We start from the raw sequence: 22,084 nt of genomic DNA on the forward strand, positions 1-22,084 counted from the left end.
ACATATCAAGTATTCATTTCATGCAGTCAGAATTACAGTGTTAGACTCTATTTGGCATAACAATTACTGCTGGAGTTCACACTGCAGATGAAAGATAGTCCCTGTGTTTCCTATTCTCTTTTAATACGTGCATTTATATTAATAGCATGATTTAATACATCACTTTAAAATTATATTGCACTTTGAACTGCATTTAGTCAAAAATTGACATTTTCTATGTGTGGAACCATAATAAGTTTAGCATTAAATTAGGGAGTCATCTGTTTGTTAAAATGTGGTATTTGTGAATTCTGGCATGTCCAAAGGCAGGTAATGAGATTGAAAAGTCAGTCTCATGTTAACATTGATTTGTAAATTTTAACTTATGACTTACTAAGTTTTAAGGAATTTTTCCATGGTTATAACCTAGCATCGTGTTTATATTTTGAAGTTGCTGGATCCCTTACAATTGTGGTTTAGAGCAAAATATTTGTACCACTTGACACAATGGCATGAGTCACTCTGGTCACCTATGACTTACTCCAAAATGTAGTCATATTGCATACTGTGAAATTGGAAAATCTGTTCTGTGTGTGTTCTAATGGATGTAACGGTCATTAAGTATATGAGCCTTCTGACGTCGTAATCAGATGTGATTCAGTCTGTTAAATATCCATGAAACAACATCTGCTTCACAGAGTGACCTTCTGCTAAAGAATACTTAGTGTCTATTAGTGGATCATAATGCAGATCTGCCTTATTTGAAATGCACTAAACTAGAGTAGTCTACTGCTGTTTGGCAACTAGCTTGTAATAATTTATTGCAGTTAAATAAAGCTTAAAAAACTCCATTAAATAATTATAGGGATTATATGCATTTCGAAAACCTTTGTGTTCAACTGAAATTACCCATTTAATTTCAGGGTTGGTTTGTTAAAAAAAAGCTGAAGTCTAAAGGCACATGAGGGAAGCTGTCAGATACTGTTTTCTGTAGGTGTTAATAAAACCAGTTGAAAAAAATCTGAAACAAATTAAAACCAAAATCAATTTTACCATCTGTTGTATATTAATTAGTACTTCATGTATCAAGGGTAAACTTGCTCTTAGAGAATGTCACTGAACACCCGCTTAATAGAATAATATGCAGATTTATTAGGTTATGGATTTAAATGCAGGTTTTAATTCTAATTCATCTGCAGTGGATCCCCCAAGAAATTGGTGGTGTGTGTAGCTACGTATGTACATATACATATATCAGTATATATAATGAGTTTCCTTTTCTTTTTTCAGAGCAACCTGCAAACAACCAAGGCCAGCCCACTCTGCAGCCTTTGCCACCACCCCATAAACAGCACCCCGCACAACACCATCCGTCCATCACTTCTCTCAACAGAAACTCCCTGACCAATAGAAGGAACCAGAGTCCGGCCCCGCCGGCTGCTTTGCCCGCCGAGCTGCAAACCACACCCGAGTCCGTCCAGCTGCAGGACAGCTGGGTCCTTGGCAGTAATGTACCACTGGAAAGCAGGTAACTCCTCTGTGGGAGACTCTCAGATCATCTGCTTGCTAGGGCTGCACGATGAATCTGCTTGGAGAATGGGTATCCGAGCATAGTCAACAGACCATGTTGTTTTAACGTCGAACATTGAAAAATGCACTAGTCTCACCCTTTTCTTGCTAAGAAATTTAGTGTACTTATATACTCTGTGTTTTGTCTTCTCTGAGAACAGCTCCAGGTTATGGGTAATTTTTTAGTTGCTGGGCCCGTGGACGTTCTCGTCCTTTCCACACATTGTGTAGGCTACAAGAGACGAGAATCAATGCCTTCAGTGGAACTCTTCCTTACTATTGTTTTTCTCTTCCTCATTTACAAATTATCGGGCATGTCGAGAAAAAGATGGAGATGTAGGATGTGATTCTGCGTCCCCTGTGTAGCTTGAGTCAATGAACACGTTCAGCAGAGACTTGGTTCTAGACATCCCTCCTTTCCCAGGATACGTTGTGTTCATTACATCATAAAATCATAGTGGATTCCTAAGCAGGAGAGTGAAGCACAAGTCAGATGACCATTTGTGAAGGATATTTCCGTTTCCTGCCATAGAAAGGACATGGGACCTACTCTCTAAGGTTCCAACATTATTTCCTGGGACATCCCACTTGTTCTTAGACAGTAATATTAGACGGTAATATTCTTCCTTATGATGAACTGAGATACCTAACTCCTGAACTCCCATCCTCTGTTGTAAACCGTGCGACACATCATCTGTCACGATACAAAGCCATCTTGCCCCATTTCTGTATGAGGACCCGTGAGCTTCTCTCAGTCCTGTATTCCAGAGGCTTTCCCAGCTTAGTGTCCTTTCTCCCAGGTGTGTTTCAGTGAGGTTCTTAAGTTAAGACTTCTAACGCGGCTTGGCCCGCAGGGAGCAAACTGCTCAGACGAAAGTGTAGATCAGGAAGAGCTGTTTTGAGTTAATCCGTTGCATTTGCAAATATCTCCAGGCACAAAAATTTTACCTTCTTTCTTCGGACAGAACCTTGACAATGTCTTCTTTATACCACGTTCTGCACAAGCCAAGGGTGGTGTCCTTCCTCACCGGCTTTCTGTTCACAGCTTTGTGACAAAGGCCCCCCAACATTCCTGTCAGTGTTTATTTCTCTTCTGCCCTAGGCTTCCAGTTGGCTCAGAGAAAAAGAATCATCCCCACATAAAATCCAGAAAATAGAGGATTCTGGACCCCGGGGAGAGTATCCCCGCCAGAATGCCCTGTCCCGTAGAGCGCCTGGCTAATGTCAGCATTAAATGAGTTTATATGATGAAGAAACAGGTTTCACAACAAATAAATTGTAATTTTTTTTTTGCCATTAAATGCATGATCTAAACCAATTCTGCCCTGAGGATGAGCTAGCAGGAGGTCCTCACAGTTAGTTATCAACAATAAAAATCTTTTTCTTTTCTTTTACTCTTGACCTAAGTAAGAACATGGTTCTGAGGAACTCGTCTTTTTATCTGTAGTGTCAGCCAAGACTAGTTGGCCTTTATTGTTTATTTTGTATTATTGAACACTTGTCTGGGAGCGATTAGAAAGAGAAAGTACAGAAGAGAAGTAGGCAAACAGATTTCTTCACTTAAGATAAAAAGTCATGTCTACAGATCTTTTTTTTTCCTGAGGTTATTAGCACAGAACTAAATTTACCCAGTGTAATTAATTAGCACACACTGAGCAACTCATCAACACCGATTCACTATTGTCTTTTGGAAGAATTTTATTAGGAAAAAAGTAATTTTCCAGTTGAGTCATCAAACTGAATATGGATAATTGCATTGTAGTTGACAGTAATTGTTTTGACAAATATGTGTGAAATATGTCGAGTTCAGTCAGCAGAAGCGTGTTTCATTTTAGGGATGTTGTATCGTTCAGGAGCCTCAAAAACTGGGTCAGTAGAAGGGTTGATATTCCTTGAATCCATGTCTTCTAGTGGAGATATTTGGAATCATTTGGGAGGAAGATAAGGTGTGTTCTTGTTATTCCTCATATTGTACTAATGAATCTTGGTTGGTGGGACATTAGGAGAGAAAGTAGTGGTTTAGAGGACAACCCGTTCTACCCATTTGTGTAGTTGTAGCTGATTTCTCTGTATTCAGACCGTGTAAGAAATCACTCTCCGGGTGATCTGAAAGCAATACCATTTGAAATTCCATTTCAAAGCGATGCTGCCAGTGAACCATCCATGGAATTATATTGTATAGTTTTATGAACTGACATGGAAAGGAAGATCTACCGGTTGCTATTCTCTCACGAACGTGTAGATGAAGAATAATGAATACAAAAAATGTAAAAACTTTCCGTCGTCTAGTTGTGTTGTCTTCTCGTTTTCAGGTGTCCACCTCTTAGAATATTGCCAGTCAAAAGAAAATGGTATTTCAGCTTACCACATACTCAGTGTATCAACCTCAGCAGCGATGTGAAAATCTCACACTGTACTAACAGAGTACTACTGTGGTTTCTTTAATAGTCTCACTTGGTTGGAACTCTTGAGGTGAAGAACCAGTCTTATTTATCATTGATTTTTCCTTTTTTAGTTAAGGTTCCCTATTGAGTATGATTCTCAGGCTCCGTTTCAGCTGTATTAACAACTTCATCCGGGCATGTGTCTGCCCTTGACTAGTCTTTTAATCCAGGGCACGGTTTCGTCTTTGGCAATTATTTCTATTTGCACGTATACTCATTTTACGGATTCTCACTTTTCTGAAACTGTCGTTTAAAGGGTGTAAGTTATGAAGCATGGCATTCCAGTCTGTGTGTGTGTAAGATTCTGCAGGCTTTCTTTGTCCCCAGCCCTTTCCTCCTTCCAGCATATATTATTGATCATGGCTGCTAGCAGACTGGCACGTAATAATCCACGAAACTCTTGGTAAATCGTAGACTTCGTCTATGCGAATTGGTGGAGAAAGCATCAAAGATTTTCCACCTTGCCCTGTTTCAGTACAGTTTCTAGTCTGATTTATTAAAGGCATTTATTTTTTCACCAGCAGTTTCTTGCTTCCATACCAATGTTTATTTCCTTTCCCTGATGAATTTAACATTTGTTGCTGCTGGAGACAGTCGATATGATTGTGTACCATACATTTCTACTCAGTAAATAGAGCCGTTCTGGTCTATAATCTCTGGTGAGTTTCAGGTCTCCTAGAGTCACATCCAGACCCGGACAAGCATTTGCAGTTTACAAGCATTTCCTTATTATCTTATCATCTCCAATAAATAATAGCACCCACATATACTACCAATCCTTGCTTAGAATTTTTCCTTCCAGATTCCTTTTCTTGGCACTCAATATTTCTTATGCTTTGTATGATTTAGTTTTAGGGCATTTGCTAGCCTGTAGCTCATCCTCTGTTTATTTTATATGGTAGCTGCTTCAGTGCATGGTAGTAGCTACTACCAGAGTACAGAGCAGCTGAGGAAAAGCTGGGACTCGACCCAGTACAGCGGCAGCCCTGAAAGGTGGGAGTACAGCAACTCTCATTGGGAGCCCTGACCTTCAGCAATTGTGAAGTTAATTGCCTGCAGGTTCTTCATTTATAGATGTGAATTAAGTAGCTTAGTAGTTACCTATTAGATGTTAACAAAATGGTTCATTTGTAGCCATTTAATAAAAGATTTATTAAAGTCTTGTTTTATTATGAAGTCTGCTTTGGCATCGATAGTTCATTAGTTATGTTCCCCTAGCTCTGTACCTTGCAGCTCAGTAATGCTTTGCTAATTATTAATGTATGAAATTGCATATTAAATTACCTCTTTATTATCGCATTTTTTATTTAAATATTGAAATGTCCTGGGCTGCTTTAATGTGAGATCAATTGCTGTGTCTTAAAAAAAAAAAAAAACCTAAGCAGAAGTATTACTTACTAAATTAAGATATTCTCCTTTTTCCCCCCTCTTTTAATCTTCACTCTAAACGGTTCTAGGAGAAGGCAAGACTCCCGTACAAGCTTTGGATATCAGTCATCCTTTCCTATTAAAAACCCAGGCAGCAACCTACACGTTATGGCCTTATCATACCAGGAAAAGCTTTCCCATGTGAAAAATGGTACCATCACCTGCATGCTGGTAACCAGCGACCTTTAGCAAGATACTAAGTAGTTAGATGCTCCATAATTGCAGATATAGCTCTAAGTAAAAGATCCCTGGGAAGGTAATCCACTGACTTAAGTTTATGGACTGATGCCATATCCTTTTGTTAAAGATAGTTTGGGGGGGAAGGAGAATATCACAGAATGTGGAAAAGAGATGCAAAAATGAAGCAAAGGTTACTGAGCACCAACCTCAAAATTGGATTTGGGCCTAGGCTAAGAAATTCTTAATTAATCTTTGAGAGTCTCACCATTCTGTTCGTTAAAAACAAACGAACAACAACAAACCCTGTAAACCTATCTAAAATTATATGCCAATGAATAGTAAAAAATCAATTGGATTCTAGATCTCTTGAAATATTTCACCTTCAATAACTTACAGTATTTCTTAAAAGGCCTGTAAAAAGGACATGTGTGCATTTGTAAGACTAATAGGAAGAAGGGGCGCCTGAGAGGCTCAGTTGGTTAAGCATCTGCCTTCGGCTCAGGTCATGATCCCAGGGTCCAGGGATCAAGTCCTGCATTGAGCACCTTGGTCAGCGGGGAGCCTGCTTCTCCCTCTGCGTGCCACTCCCCCTGCTGGTGCTCTCTCTCTCTTTCTGACAAATAAATAAATAAAATCCTTAAAAAATGTTAAAACAATAAAAAAAAAATTAAAAAAAGAAAGGGTTATAAGAACAATTGCACTGGAACTCTTACAGGTGTAAACTGAGTCTGTCCTGGACACAGAGAGACATATTTCTACCCAACTAAGTTTTAGTCCCACAAATAAAGTTACATATTAAGCCCATATTATCTTATGTCTAAGATAAATAAGAAAAAGAAACCAAGTGAGAGAGGAAGTAGAAAAGCAGCCATTGGTTGGAATATAGCCATTGGTTGACTCTCACCTTGAACTTTCCTACTTTCTATGCCAACTTGTAGCAAATATTTAACCCTTTGTCAGGGAAAAGCTTCTTCAGAGAAAAGGCTTCTGTTTTTCTCTAAATGTAGTTCTTAAAATAATACATAAAATATTTGTTTTTATTTTCTTCTCGCAATACCAAGAAGACAAGAGGGAGCATATATTGAAGCCAACATATTGAATGAAATTTTTTTTTTTTTTTTTAGTTTTTGATGTAGTGTTCCATGATTCATTGTTTGTGCATAACACCCAGTGCTCCGCGCAGAACGTGCCCTCTTTAATACCCACCACCAGGCCAACCCGTCCCCCCACCCCCCTCCCCTCTAGAACCCTCAGTTTGTTTTTCAGAGTCCATCGTCTCTCATGGTTCGTCTCCGCCTCCGATTTCCTCCCCTTCATTGAATGAAATTTTGTTTAAGAAGTTCAAATTTAGAATTTTAAATGTAAAATGTTAGATTTACAGGCAAATCATGTATTCACCAAAAATGTAAAACAAAGGTAAAATGTGGTCCTGAATTTACTCAAAGAAGGAACAACTGTGTGTCTCTAGCTCTCTAGCAGTGTTATAATTTTTGTTTCCAAAACTCTGCAGCTATACTGAAATAGAGACCTCATTCTAAAATAAAGTATGAGATTGAAGGTGACTACTAAAATAAGGGAAAGCAAAAGCATGATTTTTATTTATATATTTTTAAAGATTTTCTTTATTTGAGAGAGAGAGAGCGTGCGCACAAGCAGGGGGAGGGGCAGAGGGAGAGGGAGAAACAGACTCCCCGCCGAGCAGGGAGCCCGATGCGGGGCTCCATCCCAGGACCCTGAGATCATGACCTGAGCCAAAGGCAGACGCTTAACCGACTGCGCCACCCAGGCATCCAAAAAGCATGATTTTTAAAATGAGATTATTATTAACTAATTGTAATGCTCCTGCCTCCAGCTGCTTGTTTAGCAGGTATCATGCCAAAAATTAAAATAGAAAAGTAGGCTGTAGATTGATAGTAGCTCTAAAATGAAGGTCATTCCCGGAGTCAATATTGATATATATTCCTGAATAAAACCTAGTAGTTTTACTTTTAAATATCTTTTTTTTTTCCTCAGAATGGTTTTATGGAAAAACTAATCTTGTCACAAAAACTTGGCATTGAGTGTGAAGGCTCCGCCAGTCTTGAGTGGAGCATACAGAGGTTCCTCGGGGACAGGGTAGGAGGGGGGCCCAGACATTTACAACAACAGGCATTTTCTCCTTCTCTTCCTGAGAGGTGGGCAGAAAACCGCCAGAACAGTTTCCTCAAACTCCATCCTGAAGCCTCGCTGTGTGAGAGCCAAGCACTCCGGGTATTTATTTATTTGGGAGAGAGAGAGAGAGAGCGCGAGCGCACAAGCGGGAGGGGCAGAGGGAGAGGGAGAGAGAAACTCAAGCCGACTAAGCTGAGCCCAGAGCCCAGCTCAGGGTTCGATCTCATAATCCCGAGATCGTGAACGGAGCAGAAACCAAGGGTCTGACGCTTTTAACCGACTACACCACCCAGACACCCCTGCACAGACATTTTCAAATGAAGCAGGACTCCAAGAGAAAAGAAAGTTAAGAATACGTCTGTTTACGGATGGGATAGGGGACGTAATCTAATCGGTCACAGTCTTGTCCGGCTGTATCCATAAGCCCAGATAAAAACACAGTTCAGCATCATAAATAGAGCCTGTGCTTTGCAGTTAGACCAGGGCTTTCATCCTGGATCCATCATTTGAATGATCTTTATAATCATCTACAAATTATTTCAATCTTAGGTCAATTTCCAATGCCATAATACTACTTACTAAAAAGAGTGTTTTGACTTAAATGAAATAATGTAAGTAAAGTACCTGGCAAATGATAGGTGTTCCATTAATGTTTTTAAAATACGACCAAATAATAATAGCAACCATGGCATAGGATAAGATAACCTAATTAGTTAACAGTTGAACAAATATAAATATCATTTATCATCAAGTAGCTCTCTTCTCTCCAACGGACAAGAAAAGTATTTGTCTCAACTGGAATAGTTACAGTCTAATTTATCTTCATGGGGTACGTAGGTCAAGCCTGCAGCCACAAATTTATCAGAATAAAATCTCTTGCTTCTTTCACTATTTCTATCATTCAACAAAAAGTCAGGTGAATTTTTGCAGATAGGAAACGCAAGTCTGCTTATTTCATCCCTGAGAAGGAAAAAAGAAATCTTTAAATTATAATGAAAGGCAACTATTCATATTCTTGAAACATTTAATTAACTAAAGTAGTAAATGTTTGGAATGAATCAGTCCAAGCCTTGATAGATGCATTGTCTCCACATCAGTCAGAAGTTAGACCTCAGTTTTACTTAAGGTATTTAAAGCTTTAGGTGTCGTTTGAGCATGATGAAGATACTGTACAATAGAGTAGGCGTGTTATTTTGTTTAATTGAGGTTTCTTTATAATAGCAATTAAAACACCAAGAAAGCATGCATTAATATTCGCTATGGGCCTTAAGTGATTTTTGAAAGCATAATTCCAACAAATTGCAATTACTGTATACTCTGATAATGTTTGGTTTTGGATAACCAGCAATCTGTATAAAATATTCATACATGATAACCTTAATTTCCCTAGTACCTAGGAAAATGAATTCTTAATTAGTTCTAACACATTTCTAGTCACTTCTCTGAACATGATCAAAGTATAAGGTCATCCATGCCATTACTCTGGTCACAGCTAATGACTGATTCAGTCCTTATCTTTTTCTGAGTATGACCTATTCATTTTGAGGCACCTCTCTTCCTCTTCGTCAGCAACCGTTTTGTGAGGTTTTTTTTTTTTTTTTACATCCTTTTACTCTTCCCTAATATTGTTTGAAAATGTTTCAATCCTCTTGTGTGCGTGCACATGCGTCTGTGTGTGTGTGTGTGTTACCTCTTCCTAAACATCACTACTACAGGGTGATTTTTATCTTTTTCCAGAATTAATTTCTGTCCAGTTCTAAAACTGTGTTTTGCTCTAAAATTTCATCCTCTGGTTACATCACCAATTAATGAACACCCTGTCAAAGACAATTGCTTCTCGCTTCCTGTGTTTCTTCATTTTTCCCTTGACATATTTTGCCTTTTGTATTTCTTTCTTCAAACCTGAGGTGAAGTCTGTTTTCTATTATTTTCTCAGAATACTTTCTCCTTAGCCTGCAAGATTACATTCTTAGACATGCAATTAACCAGCTAAGCTTAATAAATTCTATTTGATAACCCCTCTGATTCTACTGTGACCCTCTTTATGATTTCTTAGCATCTCACCTCATATTGTGAACCATTTGAAATATTACCACCAGAAGTCATCTTGTTCCAGTCACCCCCGGCACTAATATGATAGGGCGTCTTTCTGCTCATGGCAGGGGTGGAAAAAAGCATTGGTTTGGGGACAGACAAATCTGGGTTAAAATCTTAACATTCTACTAACTATGTAACCTTAGGCAGATTACTCATATATTTTTATCTCTTTTTTTTCCATAAAATGGGTTTGGTAATATTTCTCAAAGATTTTATAAGGATTTGTTGAAATGTCATTGCAAAGTATCTGGCACTTTAGTTTCTTTGCTTTTCTTTATTCTTTTCCTCTGCTATACATTTAAGAGAAAAATAATTCCGTATTTAGAAAGATGAATAATAACTTGGAAAGCACTAAAGGCTTGGCAAAGGAAAGGCAATGACAACTAACAAGAATTGGCATGTTTAATTTCTGTGAACAATTGGATAGCCTTTTCAACTTTGGAGATAGGTATTTTTTGATTGAGAATAACCAGTATTTTTCCTGTTTAATTGGGGTGACTTCCTACAGGAGATCAACTATGAAGTAAATTTTCAAAGACAGGTTTGCTTTAGAAAAAAAATAACAGGGGGCGCCTGGGTGGCTCAGTCAATTAAGCGTCTGCCTTCAGCTCAGGTCATGATCCCAGGGTCCTGGGATCGAGCCCCGCATCGGGCTCCCTGCTCCGCGGGAAGCCTGCTTCTCCCTCTCCCACTCCCCCTGCTGGTGTTCCCTGTCTCGCTGTGTCCCTCTCTGTCAAATAAATAAATAAAATCTTAAAAAAAAAATAACAGTGATCCTAAGGGATGGAAGTTATCTGAGATCATGGTGGGGTAGTGATATTTCATAAAATGGAATCCTGAATGCATTCACTCATTCAGTGGGTATTTATGAACATCTTACAATGTACCAGTATGAAACACTCAGGGTTGTTGTAGAGGACCTGGAGAAGTTGTGACTGCTTTTGAGAAATATATGGAGTGCATTCCAGAACAAATTCACAGTTGGAGTGAATTTGGGAGATTACCTGATCTTACCTCCTTTTAGAGCCCATTGAGATCTAGCCATCTGCCCGAGGTCACATGACTGGTCAGTGGCAGCTCTCAGCTAGATCCCAGATTCTAAATTTATTCCTTTTCTTCTTGTAGTGACTCCAGTTTTGTTAATTACATATGAAAGAAAATAAAAGCACTCAATCCCAAAATACATGAATTTATTCAATTATTAATGGTACAGATGTAGCAATGTACTAATCTTACGCACGTTATCATATGTATATAAAATTAAAATTTGAAAGGATGAAATGAAATAAATAGCAGTTCTAAGTAACTTTATTTTCTTTCAATCTGTCATTTATATTTGTTTAATAAATTATTAAATATACATTTATAAGATAATTACATATCAAATATTAATCATATGTAAACATTTTTTGACCCTAACAACTATATGAACCTCCTTTTGACAAATAAAAATTATATACATTTAGATTGCACAGTTTGATTTTTTAAGGTGTACAACATGTTCGTTAAAAATATATATATATATAGGGCGCCTGGGTGGCTCAGTCGGTTAAGCGTCTGCCTTCGGCTCAGGTCATGATCTCAGGGTCCTGGGATCGAGTTCCGCATCGGGCTCCCTGCTCAGTGGGGAGCCTGCTTCTCCCTCTGCCCTTCCCCTCTGCTCATGATCTCTCTCTCTTTCTCTCTTTCTCAAAATAAATAAATAAAGTCTTTAAAAATAATAAAATAAATACACACACACACACACACACACACACTGTAAAATGCTTAATATATCCATCCCCTCCCCCGGTTAACCTTTTGCATGTGTGTGTGTGGTGAGAGCGCTCAGGGTCTACTCTCAGCAAATTTCAAGGACCCAGTACAATGTCACTAACTATAATCACCTGGCTGTACCTCAGATCACCAGCACTTAACTCATCTTATAACTAAAACTTTGTACCCTTTGACAGACATCTCCCCACTTCCCCCACCTGCCCAACCCCTTGCAACCACCACTCTGCTCTCTGGTTCTATGAGTTGGACTTTTTAAGATTCCACACAAGTGGGATCATACAGTATCTGTTGAAATTTGACTAATGCCTCTGATGTTCTAGCAAACTAATTAGAAGTTGTTACATTTGCACATCTTTAAATAAACAAGGACCAAACTCACTAACATACTGTGTTTTGCAGACTTTTAAGAAGTTTAGAAAATTAAAAATTGTAATAGATGGCAATCATTGTTCTTGGCAACAAAATAATATATGGATGGGAATATTTCCAAACGTGAGTTTTAAAAAATCCTGTCTGAACTAAAAGTTTCTTTAAAGAAGCAGTACTTCCTTCCTTGTTCTTGAATACTATTTTACAAACTTGAGGGGGCAGATTAATAATTTCCTGAAAAACAGATTCTTGGTAGCTTGCTCCTGACAGCCACTTGGAATCCCAGAAAAGGTCATCAAATTTGGACCCTTCTCCTTTTTATATATGTAATTCGCTTTTAAGGTTTATAACTCTTTTGGGTACTTTGACATGAGCCAGCTGGCTCACCTTGATGTGGTTAAAAAAAGATTTTCAGAGGAGGTGAAGATGGCGGAGGAGTAGGAGACCTGGATTTCGTTTGGTCTCAGGAATTCAGCTGAATAGGGACCAAACCATTCTGAACACCTACGAACTCAACAGGGGATCGAAGAGGAGAGTAGCAACAACTCTCTGAACAGAAAAGCGACCACTTACTGGAAGGTAGGACGTGCGGAGAAGTGAATCCGAGGCGATATTCGGGAGGACAGACGGCGGGGGAGGGGGCCTCCGTCGGCCGCTTCTGGCAAGTGCTAGAGCCGCGGAGCACAAAATCGGACCTTTTAGAAGCCGGCTCCGCTGAGGGACGTCGCTGCACTGGCTAAGCAGGGGTGAAACCCTCGCAGGACGGTGTGGTCTCAGGACCCTCGGGGTCACAGAAAGACCGGGGGTGCCTGAGTGCGGCAGAGCTCCCAGGGATCGGAGCGGGGAAGCCGGCTGCAGAGACGGAGCCAAGGCGCGGGCTCTCAGCTCAGGGTTGCCATAAACCGTGATCGGTAACACAGTTGGGCCACTGCTCCTCCAGCAGGGACCCAACAAGTGGCAGATCCGGGGAGACTCCCCTTCCTCCCCCGGGAGGAGCGGCGCGGGAGCGCACCGCAGGGATCTGCTGGGTTTGGAGACTCCACACGGGGTCGGATGCCAGAGATAGAAACACTCGGTCACAGGCCGGGTGAGCACGGAGTGCGGCAGGAGACTGGGGACACGGGACTGACTGCTTTTCTCTGGGGGCGCACTGAGGAGCGGGGCCCCGAGTTCTTGGCTCCTCCGGGGGGAGATTGGGAGGCCACCATTTTCGCCCTCGTCCTCCAAAGCTGTACCGAGAGCTTGCAGGGAACAAAAGCACAAGAGAGCAAACCCGAGCAGCTTGCTTAGCCCGGACCGACAAGGGCGGGGCAATTCCGCCTCCGGCAAAGACATTTGGGAACCACGGCAACAGGCCCCTGCCCCAGAAGATCTGCACGAACAGCCAGCCAAGACCAAGGTTACCGATCAAGGACAACGGGAGAACTGCAGCGCTGGGGGAATACTGCACATAGAATCCATGGCTTTTTTACCATGATTCATTAGTTTTTCAAAGTTTATTTTTTTAATTTTTTTTCCTTTTTTTGAATTTTTCTTTTTCCCTTTTGCAACCAACATCTTATCAATGCCTTTTTTAAAAAAAAAAATTTTTATTTTTCATTTTTTAGAGTCATATTTTATCCCTTCATAGTAGTTACCCTTATTTTTGGCATATATATATATAAGTTCTCTCTTTAAAATTTTGAGATACAGTTTGTTCTAACAGATCAAAATATACCCTAAATCACTAGTGTATGGCTTTGTTCTAGTCTCCTGCCTGATCACATTCTCTCCCTTTTCTTTTTTCTTTTCTTCTTCATTTTTTACTCTTCTTCTTTCTTTTTTCAAACAACTTCTTATCAATTCCTTTTATAAAATCTTTTATAATTTTCATCTTTACAGTCATCTTCCATCCCTTCATTGTATCAACCCTTATTTTGTACATATATAAGTCTTTCTTCCTTTAAAATATTAGGAGGCACTTTCTTCTAACAGACCAAAATACGCCCAAAATCTAGTGTGTGGCACTGATCTATACACTAGTCTGATCATATTTGATCATATTCTGTTTTTTTTTGTTTTGTTCTGTTTTTGTTTGTTTTTATCTTTTTTTTTCTTTTTTTTTTTTTTCTCTTTCTTTCCCTTCCTTTTCCCCTGGTCTCAGGTCTTTTCTGATTTGTATAGACTATCTTTGCTGAGGACCTTGTTAACCTGTTAGCATTCTGTTCTCCCATTCATCTATTCTCCTCTGGACAAAATGACAAGACGAAAAAAAATCACCTCAGCAAAAAGAACAAGAGGTAGTACCGTCTGCCAGGGACCCACTCAATACGGACATTAGTACAATGTCAGACATAGAGTTCAAAATCATCACTTTAAAGATACTAGCTGGGCTTGAAAAAAGCGTGGAAGTTATTAGAGACACCCTTTCTGGAGAAATAAAAGAACTAAAATCTGAACAAATCAAAATCAAAAAGGCTATTAATGAGGTGCAATCAAAAATGGGGTACTAACTGCTAGGATAAATGAAGCAGAAGAGAGAATCAGCAATACAGGAGACCAAATGATGGAAAATAAAGAGGCTGAGAAAAAGAGAGAGAAACAACTACAGGATCATGAGGGCAGAATTCGACAGATAAGCGATACGCTAAGACGAAACAACATTAGAATAATTGGGATCCCAGAAGAAGAAGAAAGAGAGAGAGGGGCAGAAGGTATATTGGAGCAAATTATAGCAGAGAACTTCCCTAATGTGGGGAAGGAAACAGGCATCAAAATCCAGGAGGCATAGAGAACCCCTCTCAAAATCAATAAAAATAGGTCAACACCCCGACATCTAACAGTAAAACTTACGAGTCTCAGAGACAAAGAGAAAATCCTGAAAGCAGCTCGGGAGAAGAGATATGTAACCTACAATGCTAGAAACATTAGATTGACAACAGACCTATCCACAGAGACCTGGCAGGCCAGAAAGGACTGGCATGATATCTTCAGAGCGCTAAACGAGAAAAATATGCAGCCAAGAATACTATATCCAGCTAGGCTGTCATTGAAAATAGAAGGAGAGATAAAAAGCTTCCAGGACGAACAAAAACTAAAGGAATTTGCAAACACGAAACCAGCCCTTCAAGAAATATTGAAAGGGGTCCTCTAAGCAAAGAGAGAGCCTAAAAGCAGCATAGATCAGAAAGGAACACAGTCAATATACAGTCACAGTCACCTTACAGGCAATACAATGGCACTAAATTCCTATCTTTCAATAGTTACCCTGAATGTAAATGGGCTCAATGCCCCAATCAAAAGACACAGGCTATCAGATTGGATTAAAAAACAAGACCCATCCATATGCTGTCTGCAAGAGACTCATTTTAGACGCAAAGACACCCCCAGATTGAAAGTGAGGGGGTAGAAAGCCATTTACCATGCTAATGGACACCAAAAGAAAGCTGGGTTGGCAATCCTTATATCAGACAAATTAGATTTTAAAACAAAGACTGTAATAAGAGATGAAGAAGGACAGTATATCCTACTTAAAGGGTCTATCCAACAAGAAGATCTAACAATTGTAAATATCTATTCCCCTAACATGGGAGCAGTCAATTATATAAGGCAATTCATAACAAAAGCAAAGAAACACATTGACAACAATACAGTAATAGTGGGGGACTTGAACACCCCCCTGACTGAAATGGACAGATCATCTAAGCAAAAGATCAACAAGGAAATAAAGACTTTAAATGAAACACTGGACCAAATGGACTTCACGGACATATTTAGAACATTCCATCCCAAAGCAATGGAATACACATTCTTCTCTAGTGCCCATGGAACATTCTCCAGAACTGATCACATCCTAGGTCACAAATCAGGTCTCAACCGGTACCAAAAGATTGGGATTATTCCCTGCATATTTTCAGACCACAGTGCTTTGAAACTAGAACTCAATCACAAGAGGAAAGTCGGAAAGAACTCAAATACATGGAGGCTAAAGAGCATCCTACTAAAGAATGAATGGGTCAACCAGGAAATTAAAGAAGAATTAAAAAAATTCATGAAAACCAGTGAAAATGAAAACACAACTGTTCAAAATCTTTGGGATACAGCAAAGGCAGTCCTGAGAGGAAAGTATATAGCAATACAAGCCTTTCTCAAGAAACAAGAAAGGTCTCAAATACACAACCTATCCCTACACCTAAAGGAGCTAAAGGAAGAACAGCAAATAAAGCCTAAACCCAGCAGGAGAAGAGAAATAATAAAGATCTGAGCAGAAATCAATGGAATAGAAACCAAAAGAAGAGTAGAACAGATCAACGAAACTAGGAGCTGGTTCTTTGAAAGAATTAACAAGATTGATAAACCCCTGGCCAGACTTATCAAAAAGAAAAGAGAAATGACCCAAATCAACAAAATCGTGAATGAAGGAGGAGAGATCACAACCAACACCAAAGACATACAAACAATTATCAGAACATATTATGAGCAACTCTATGCCAGCAAATTAGATAACCTGGAAGACATGGGGGCATTCCTAGAGATGTATCAACTACCAGAATTGGACCAGGAAGAAATAGAAAACCTGAACAGACCTATAACCACTAAGGAAATTGAAGCAGTCATCAAAAACCTCCCAACAAACAAAAGCCCAGGGCCAGATGGCTTCCCAGGGGAATTCTACCAAACATTTAAAGAAGAATTAATACCTATTCTGAAACTGTTCCAAAAAATAGAAATGGAAGGAAAACTTCCAAACTCATTTTATGAGGCCACCATTACCTTGATCCCAAAACCAGACAGAGACCCCCATCAAAAAGGAGAATTACAGACCAATATCCTTGATGAACTTGGATGCAAAAATTCTCACCAAAATACTAGCCAATAGGATCCAACAGTACATTAAAAGGATTATTCACCATGACCAAGTGGGATTTATCCCTGGGCTGCAAGGTTGGTTCAACATCCACAAATCAATCAATGTGATACAATATATTAACAAAAGAAAGAACAAGAATCATATGATCCTCTCAATAGATGCAGAAAAAGCATTTGACAAAGTACAGCATCCTTTCTTGATCAAAACTCTTCAGAGTTTAGGGATAGAGGGTACATACCTCAATATCATAAAAGCCATCTATGAAAAACCCACAGCGAATATCATTCTCAATGGGGAAAAGCTGAGAGCTTTTCCCCCAAGGTCAGGAACGTGGCAGGGATGTCCACTCTCACCACTGCTATTCAACATAGTATTAGAAGTCCTAGCCACAGCAATCAGACAACAAAAAGAAATCAAAGCATCCAAATCGGCAAGGAGGAAGTCAAACTCTCACTCTTTGCAGATGATATGATACTGTATGTGGAAAACCCAAAAGACTCCACCCCAAAACTGCTAGAGCTCATACAGGAATTCAGTAAAGTAGCAGGATATAAAATCAATGCACAGAAATCAGTGGCATTCCTATACACCAACAACAAGACAGAAGAGAGACAAATCAAGGAGTCGATCCCATTTACAATTGCATCCAAAACCATAAGATACCTAGGAATCAATCTAACCAAAGAGGCAAAGGATCTGTACTCAGAAAAGTATAAAATACTCATGAAAGAAATTGAAGAAGACACAAAGAAATGGAAAAACATTCCATGCTCATGGACTGGAAGAACAAACATTGTGAAGATGCCAGTGCTACCTAGAGCAGTCTACACATTCAATGCAATCCCCATCAAAATACCATCCGCTTTTTTTCAAAGAAATGGAACAAATAATCCTAAAATTTGTATGGAACCAGAAGAGACCCCGAATAGCCAGAGGAATCTTGAAAAAGAAAAGCAAAGCTGGCGGCATCACAATTCCGGACTTCCAGCTCTATTACAAAGCTGTCGTCATCAAGACAATATGGTACTGGCACAAAAACAGACACATCGATCAATGGAACAGAATCGAGAGCCCAGAAATGGACCCTCAACTCTATGGTCAACTCATCTCTGACAAAGCAGGAAAGAATGTCCAATGGCAAAAAGACAGTCTCTTCAACAAATGGTGTTGGGAAAATTGGACAGCCACATGCAGAAGAATGAAACTGGACCATTTCCTTACACCACACACAAAAATAGACTCCAGATGGTTGAAAGACCTAAACGTGAGACAGGAGTCCATCAAAATCCTAAAGGAGAACACAGGTAGCAACCTCTTCGACCTCAGCCGCAGCAACTTCTTCCTAGAAACATCGCCAAAGGCAAAGGAAGCAAGGGCAAAAATGAACTATTGGGATTTCATCAAGATAAAAAGCTTTTGCACAGCAAAAGAAACAGTCCACAAAACCAAAAGACAACCGACAGAATGGGAGAAGATATTTGCAAATGACATATCCGATAAAGGGCTAGTATCCAAAATCTATAAAGAACTTATCAAACTCAACACCCAAAGAACAAATGATCCAATCAAGAAATGGGCAGAAGACATGAACAGACATTTTTCCAAAGAAGACATCCAAGTGGCCAACAGACACATGAAAAAGTGCTCAACATCGCTCGGCCTCAGGGAAATTCAAATCAAAACCTCAAATGAGATACCACCTCACACCAGTCAGAATGGCGAAAATTAACAAGTCAGGAAACGACAGATGTTGGCGGGGATGCGGAGAAAGGGAAACTCTCCTACACTGTTGGTGGGAATGCAAGCTGGTGCAGCCACTCTGGAAAACAGGATGGAGGCTCCTCAAACAGTTGAAAATAGAGCTACGATCCAGCAATTGCACTACTGGATATTTACCCCAAAGATACAAATGTAGGGACCCGAAGGGGTACGTGCACCCCAATGTGTTTAGCAGCAATGTCCACAATAGCCAAACTGTGGAAAGAGCCAAGATGTCCATCGACAGATGAATGGATAAAGAAGAAGTGGTATATATACACAGTGGAATATTATGCAGCCATCAAAAGGAATGAGATCTTGCCATTTGCAACGACGTGGATGGAACTGGAGGGTGTTATGCTGAGCGAAATAAGTCAATCAGAGAAAGACATGTATCATATGACCTCACTGATATGAGGAATTCTTAATCACAGGAAACAAACTGAGGGTTGCTGGAGTGGTGGGGGGGTGGGAGGGATGGGGCGGCTGGGTGATAGACATTGGGGAGGGTATGTGCTATGGTGAGCGCTGTGAATTGTGCAAGACTGTTGAATCACAGATCTGTACTTCTGAAACAAATAATGCAATATTCGTTAAGAAAAAAAGAAGAAGATAGCAGGAGGGGAAGAATGAAGGGGAGTAAGTCAGAGGGGGAGACGAACCATGAGAGACGATGGACTCTGCAAAACAAACTGAGGGTTCTAGAGGGGAGGGGGTGGTGGGATGGGTTAGCCTGGTGATGGGTATTAAAGAGGGCACATTCTGCATGGAGCACTGGGTGTTATGCACAAACAATGAATCATGGAACACTACATCAAGAACTAATGATGTAATGTATGGTGATTAACATAATAAAAATGGGAAGAAAAAAAAAAGATTTTCAGAATCACCACACAGCTCATCCCAAAGTATTGGGATGTATTGAGTCTTGTATTTGATTAATCACACACAAGCCGCGGAAGTTAAAAGGTGAGAGCTGTTGACTCCTCAACTTGCTGAGTTCTTCCTTCTCTCAGGGAGCTCATAGACATCAGTGCCTTTCCCACAAAAGGACCGAAAACAGCCTCTACTATCGTCCCTGTATGACATATTATTAAAGCTGAGTATCTTGCTTATTCTCTACAGACCGGAGATAAGCACAAACTGAAGTGTGTTTTATACACGAGCTAAGATACATACCTCGTATGGAAACTACTACTGTATTATGTAACTCGTTATGAACAGTAATTTTAGGGCCAAAAAGACCTGGCTTTGCCTCTGTATAAACTTTAAGAAATTAAGGCTCCATTTCCTCATCTTAAAAAAGTAAATTTTATTACATACACACACACACAGTGGAGGTTTTGTGAAGTTTAAGATTAGATAATAGTTTCCTTGCACGTAGTAAATAGGTGCTCACTAGGGTTTATTTAAAACGCCTTCCTCTCTTTGGACTGGTTGTTTTATGTTTTGTTTTGTTAAATACTTACGGTTCACTAGCACATATATGACTGACTAAGATACACACCTTCAGCATCTCTTACAACCCTGAAATTCTTTTATGAACTTACACCTACCCTTGAAATTCTTCTTTTTATCTAGATCATACTTCCTTCTCAAACTTCTCTAGAAACTCTGAACAGTTTTAAGCATAGATGGCCATCAATAAATGAATGAGTTAATTAAATTAAATTAAATTAAATTAAATTAATTAAAATCTTGCTCAAATAGCACATTGGAATTTTAAGACCTTCTTTTTCGTTCCTATGTTAATTTTAATATATTTGGTATGTAATTGCCAACAGTAGGTGTAATTGATAATCTTAAAACATGCAGGAAAAGATCTAATATAGATTTGTGCATTTGATGCTATGGCCACACCATTATAATAACTAAAATTTGAAACAAAGACTGTTAAGCTATCTTAGCCTTCTTGATAATGGTAAAAATGGAAAAAAAAGAAAAAAATCTGCATATTTAACCTGTTGTTCAGTTCCTAATCCTCCCAAACTCTGTGACACGATTTTGTGCTTGATTATAGATGTGTCTGTGTTTAAATAGTCATAATAAAAATATTTTGCTTCCTGTTACAACCCTATATATTTTTATACAGCTGTGGTTATACGTAAGTTTTATATAGGTTTCTCACTTAATACTGAAAAATAAATATGAATTCACTAAAATGCATTTCCCACAAATCACGTTAATACTCTAGAATTTGTCTTCCCAGTTTTCAGAGATCAATGCTATACTTACCAGGAACGTGTTTGTGTATTCAGTATAATTACAGATTGATACAGTGACAATTGCTAAAATATATAATTATTCATACATTCATATTGCAGAATTTTTTGGTAAAATATTAAAAACAGGTTTGTCTCAAAGCACTTTTTTGTACAACCACTAATAGCTCATACTAATTCAGGTAACAGCAGTGAAATGTATATTGTTTATAAGCTTTTCATTTAAGACATTCTTCTTGCTGGGATCACCTCCTGGTGTGAAAGTTGTCCAAAGATAATAGCACATCAATTCAAAAGTGTAATAGATTGGAGACCACAACATGCTATCAGCGTGAAGAAGTAGTTTATCAGTCTCACTAACTCACTGTGTCACAGCTAGAATCATTACATATTTGTTCTTTTGTTTTCACATCAAAATATATAATTTATATTCTAATGTTGATTACTCACTTGGGGGTCTTTAATTTTCTTATTTAAAATATTTTTCTTTAAAATGCATACCGTAATTAATTCAGAGGCAATAAAAGAAGAAGCATTTTAATTAGTAGGACTTTAAAAAACATTTTCTTTTTACAATTCAGGGATGCATGGTATATCACTTACTATAAAACATTTTCAATTAAGTTTATAGTAATAGTACCTTTATATTAGAGGCAAAACAATTAATCCATTTTGAACCAGCCCTGGCCGGTTCTTAGTAAATTTACACACACATACACACACGCACACATACACCTATGCTTGGACTCACCCTATTTCAAAATTATCAGAGATTAAATTATCAAAAGAAAAAAGAAAAACTAGAAGTTCAGTCTGTTATTCAGGCTCAATCTAGGTAAATTTTATTATTTCCTAACTGTTTCCCTTTATGTCAATCCTTGACGCAAGCCTTTTCAGTTTTGAGATCCCATTTTGCAAGTTTTTATTTTTAGTTATAGCTTTTGTCGAGTACTATTGCTACCACAGTGGTTATTGAAGTGAATTAAAACCTAGTCCTCTAAGTCTCCTGCTCCCACCCTTGAAAGCATGTTTGAAAATAGTATCAAAAGACTGAGAGAAGAAACTGTCTTTAACTGTAGTAATGAGGGTTCAGGATGGGTTTTGTTTTGTTTTGTTTTCAAATATGCTGGAATTCCGCTCCCTCTGAGCCTTAGTAAGAGGATTTTTTTTTTCATCCTGTTGTCTGGTAGATCTGAAGCTGTCAGGGTTACAACCTTGGTCAGAGTGTTGGGGGTGCCTCCCCGGTGGCCCGTACTAAGAAC

The 22,084-nt window shown here is 39.0% G+C and overlaps 1 protein-coding gene across 11 annotated transcripts in view; it reads left to right on the forward strand.

The window, feature by feature from the left end:
* Positions 1–22,084, forward strand: part of TENM3 (teneurin transmembrane protein 3) — a 447,649-nt gene that overhangs the window by 248,007 nt on the left and 177,558 nt on the right. For all 11 annotated transcript variants that reach the window (XM_088020902.1, XM_088020899.1, XM_088020901.1 and 8 more), the window contains one exon: positions 1,270–1,507. In XM_088020902.1, coding sequence (XP_087877028.1) covers positions 1,270–1,507 — 238 coding nt within the window. The remainder of the gene's footprint in view (positions 1–1,269; positions 1,508–22,084) is intronic.

The sequence above is a fragment of the Eumetopias jubatus genome, unplaced genomic scaffold, assembly GCF_037043125.1.
Source record: "Eumetopias jubatus isolate StellerSeaLion01/CBP00866 unplaced genomic scaffold, mEumJub1_p1.0 scaffold_2, whole genome shotgun sequence".
NCBI classification, from domain to species: Eukaryota; Metazoa; Chordata; class Mammalia; order Carnivora; family Otariidae; genus Eumetopias; species Eumetopias jubatus.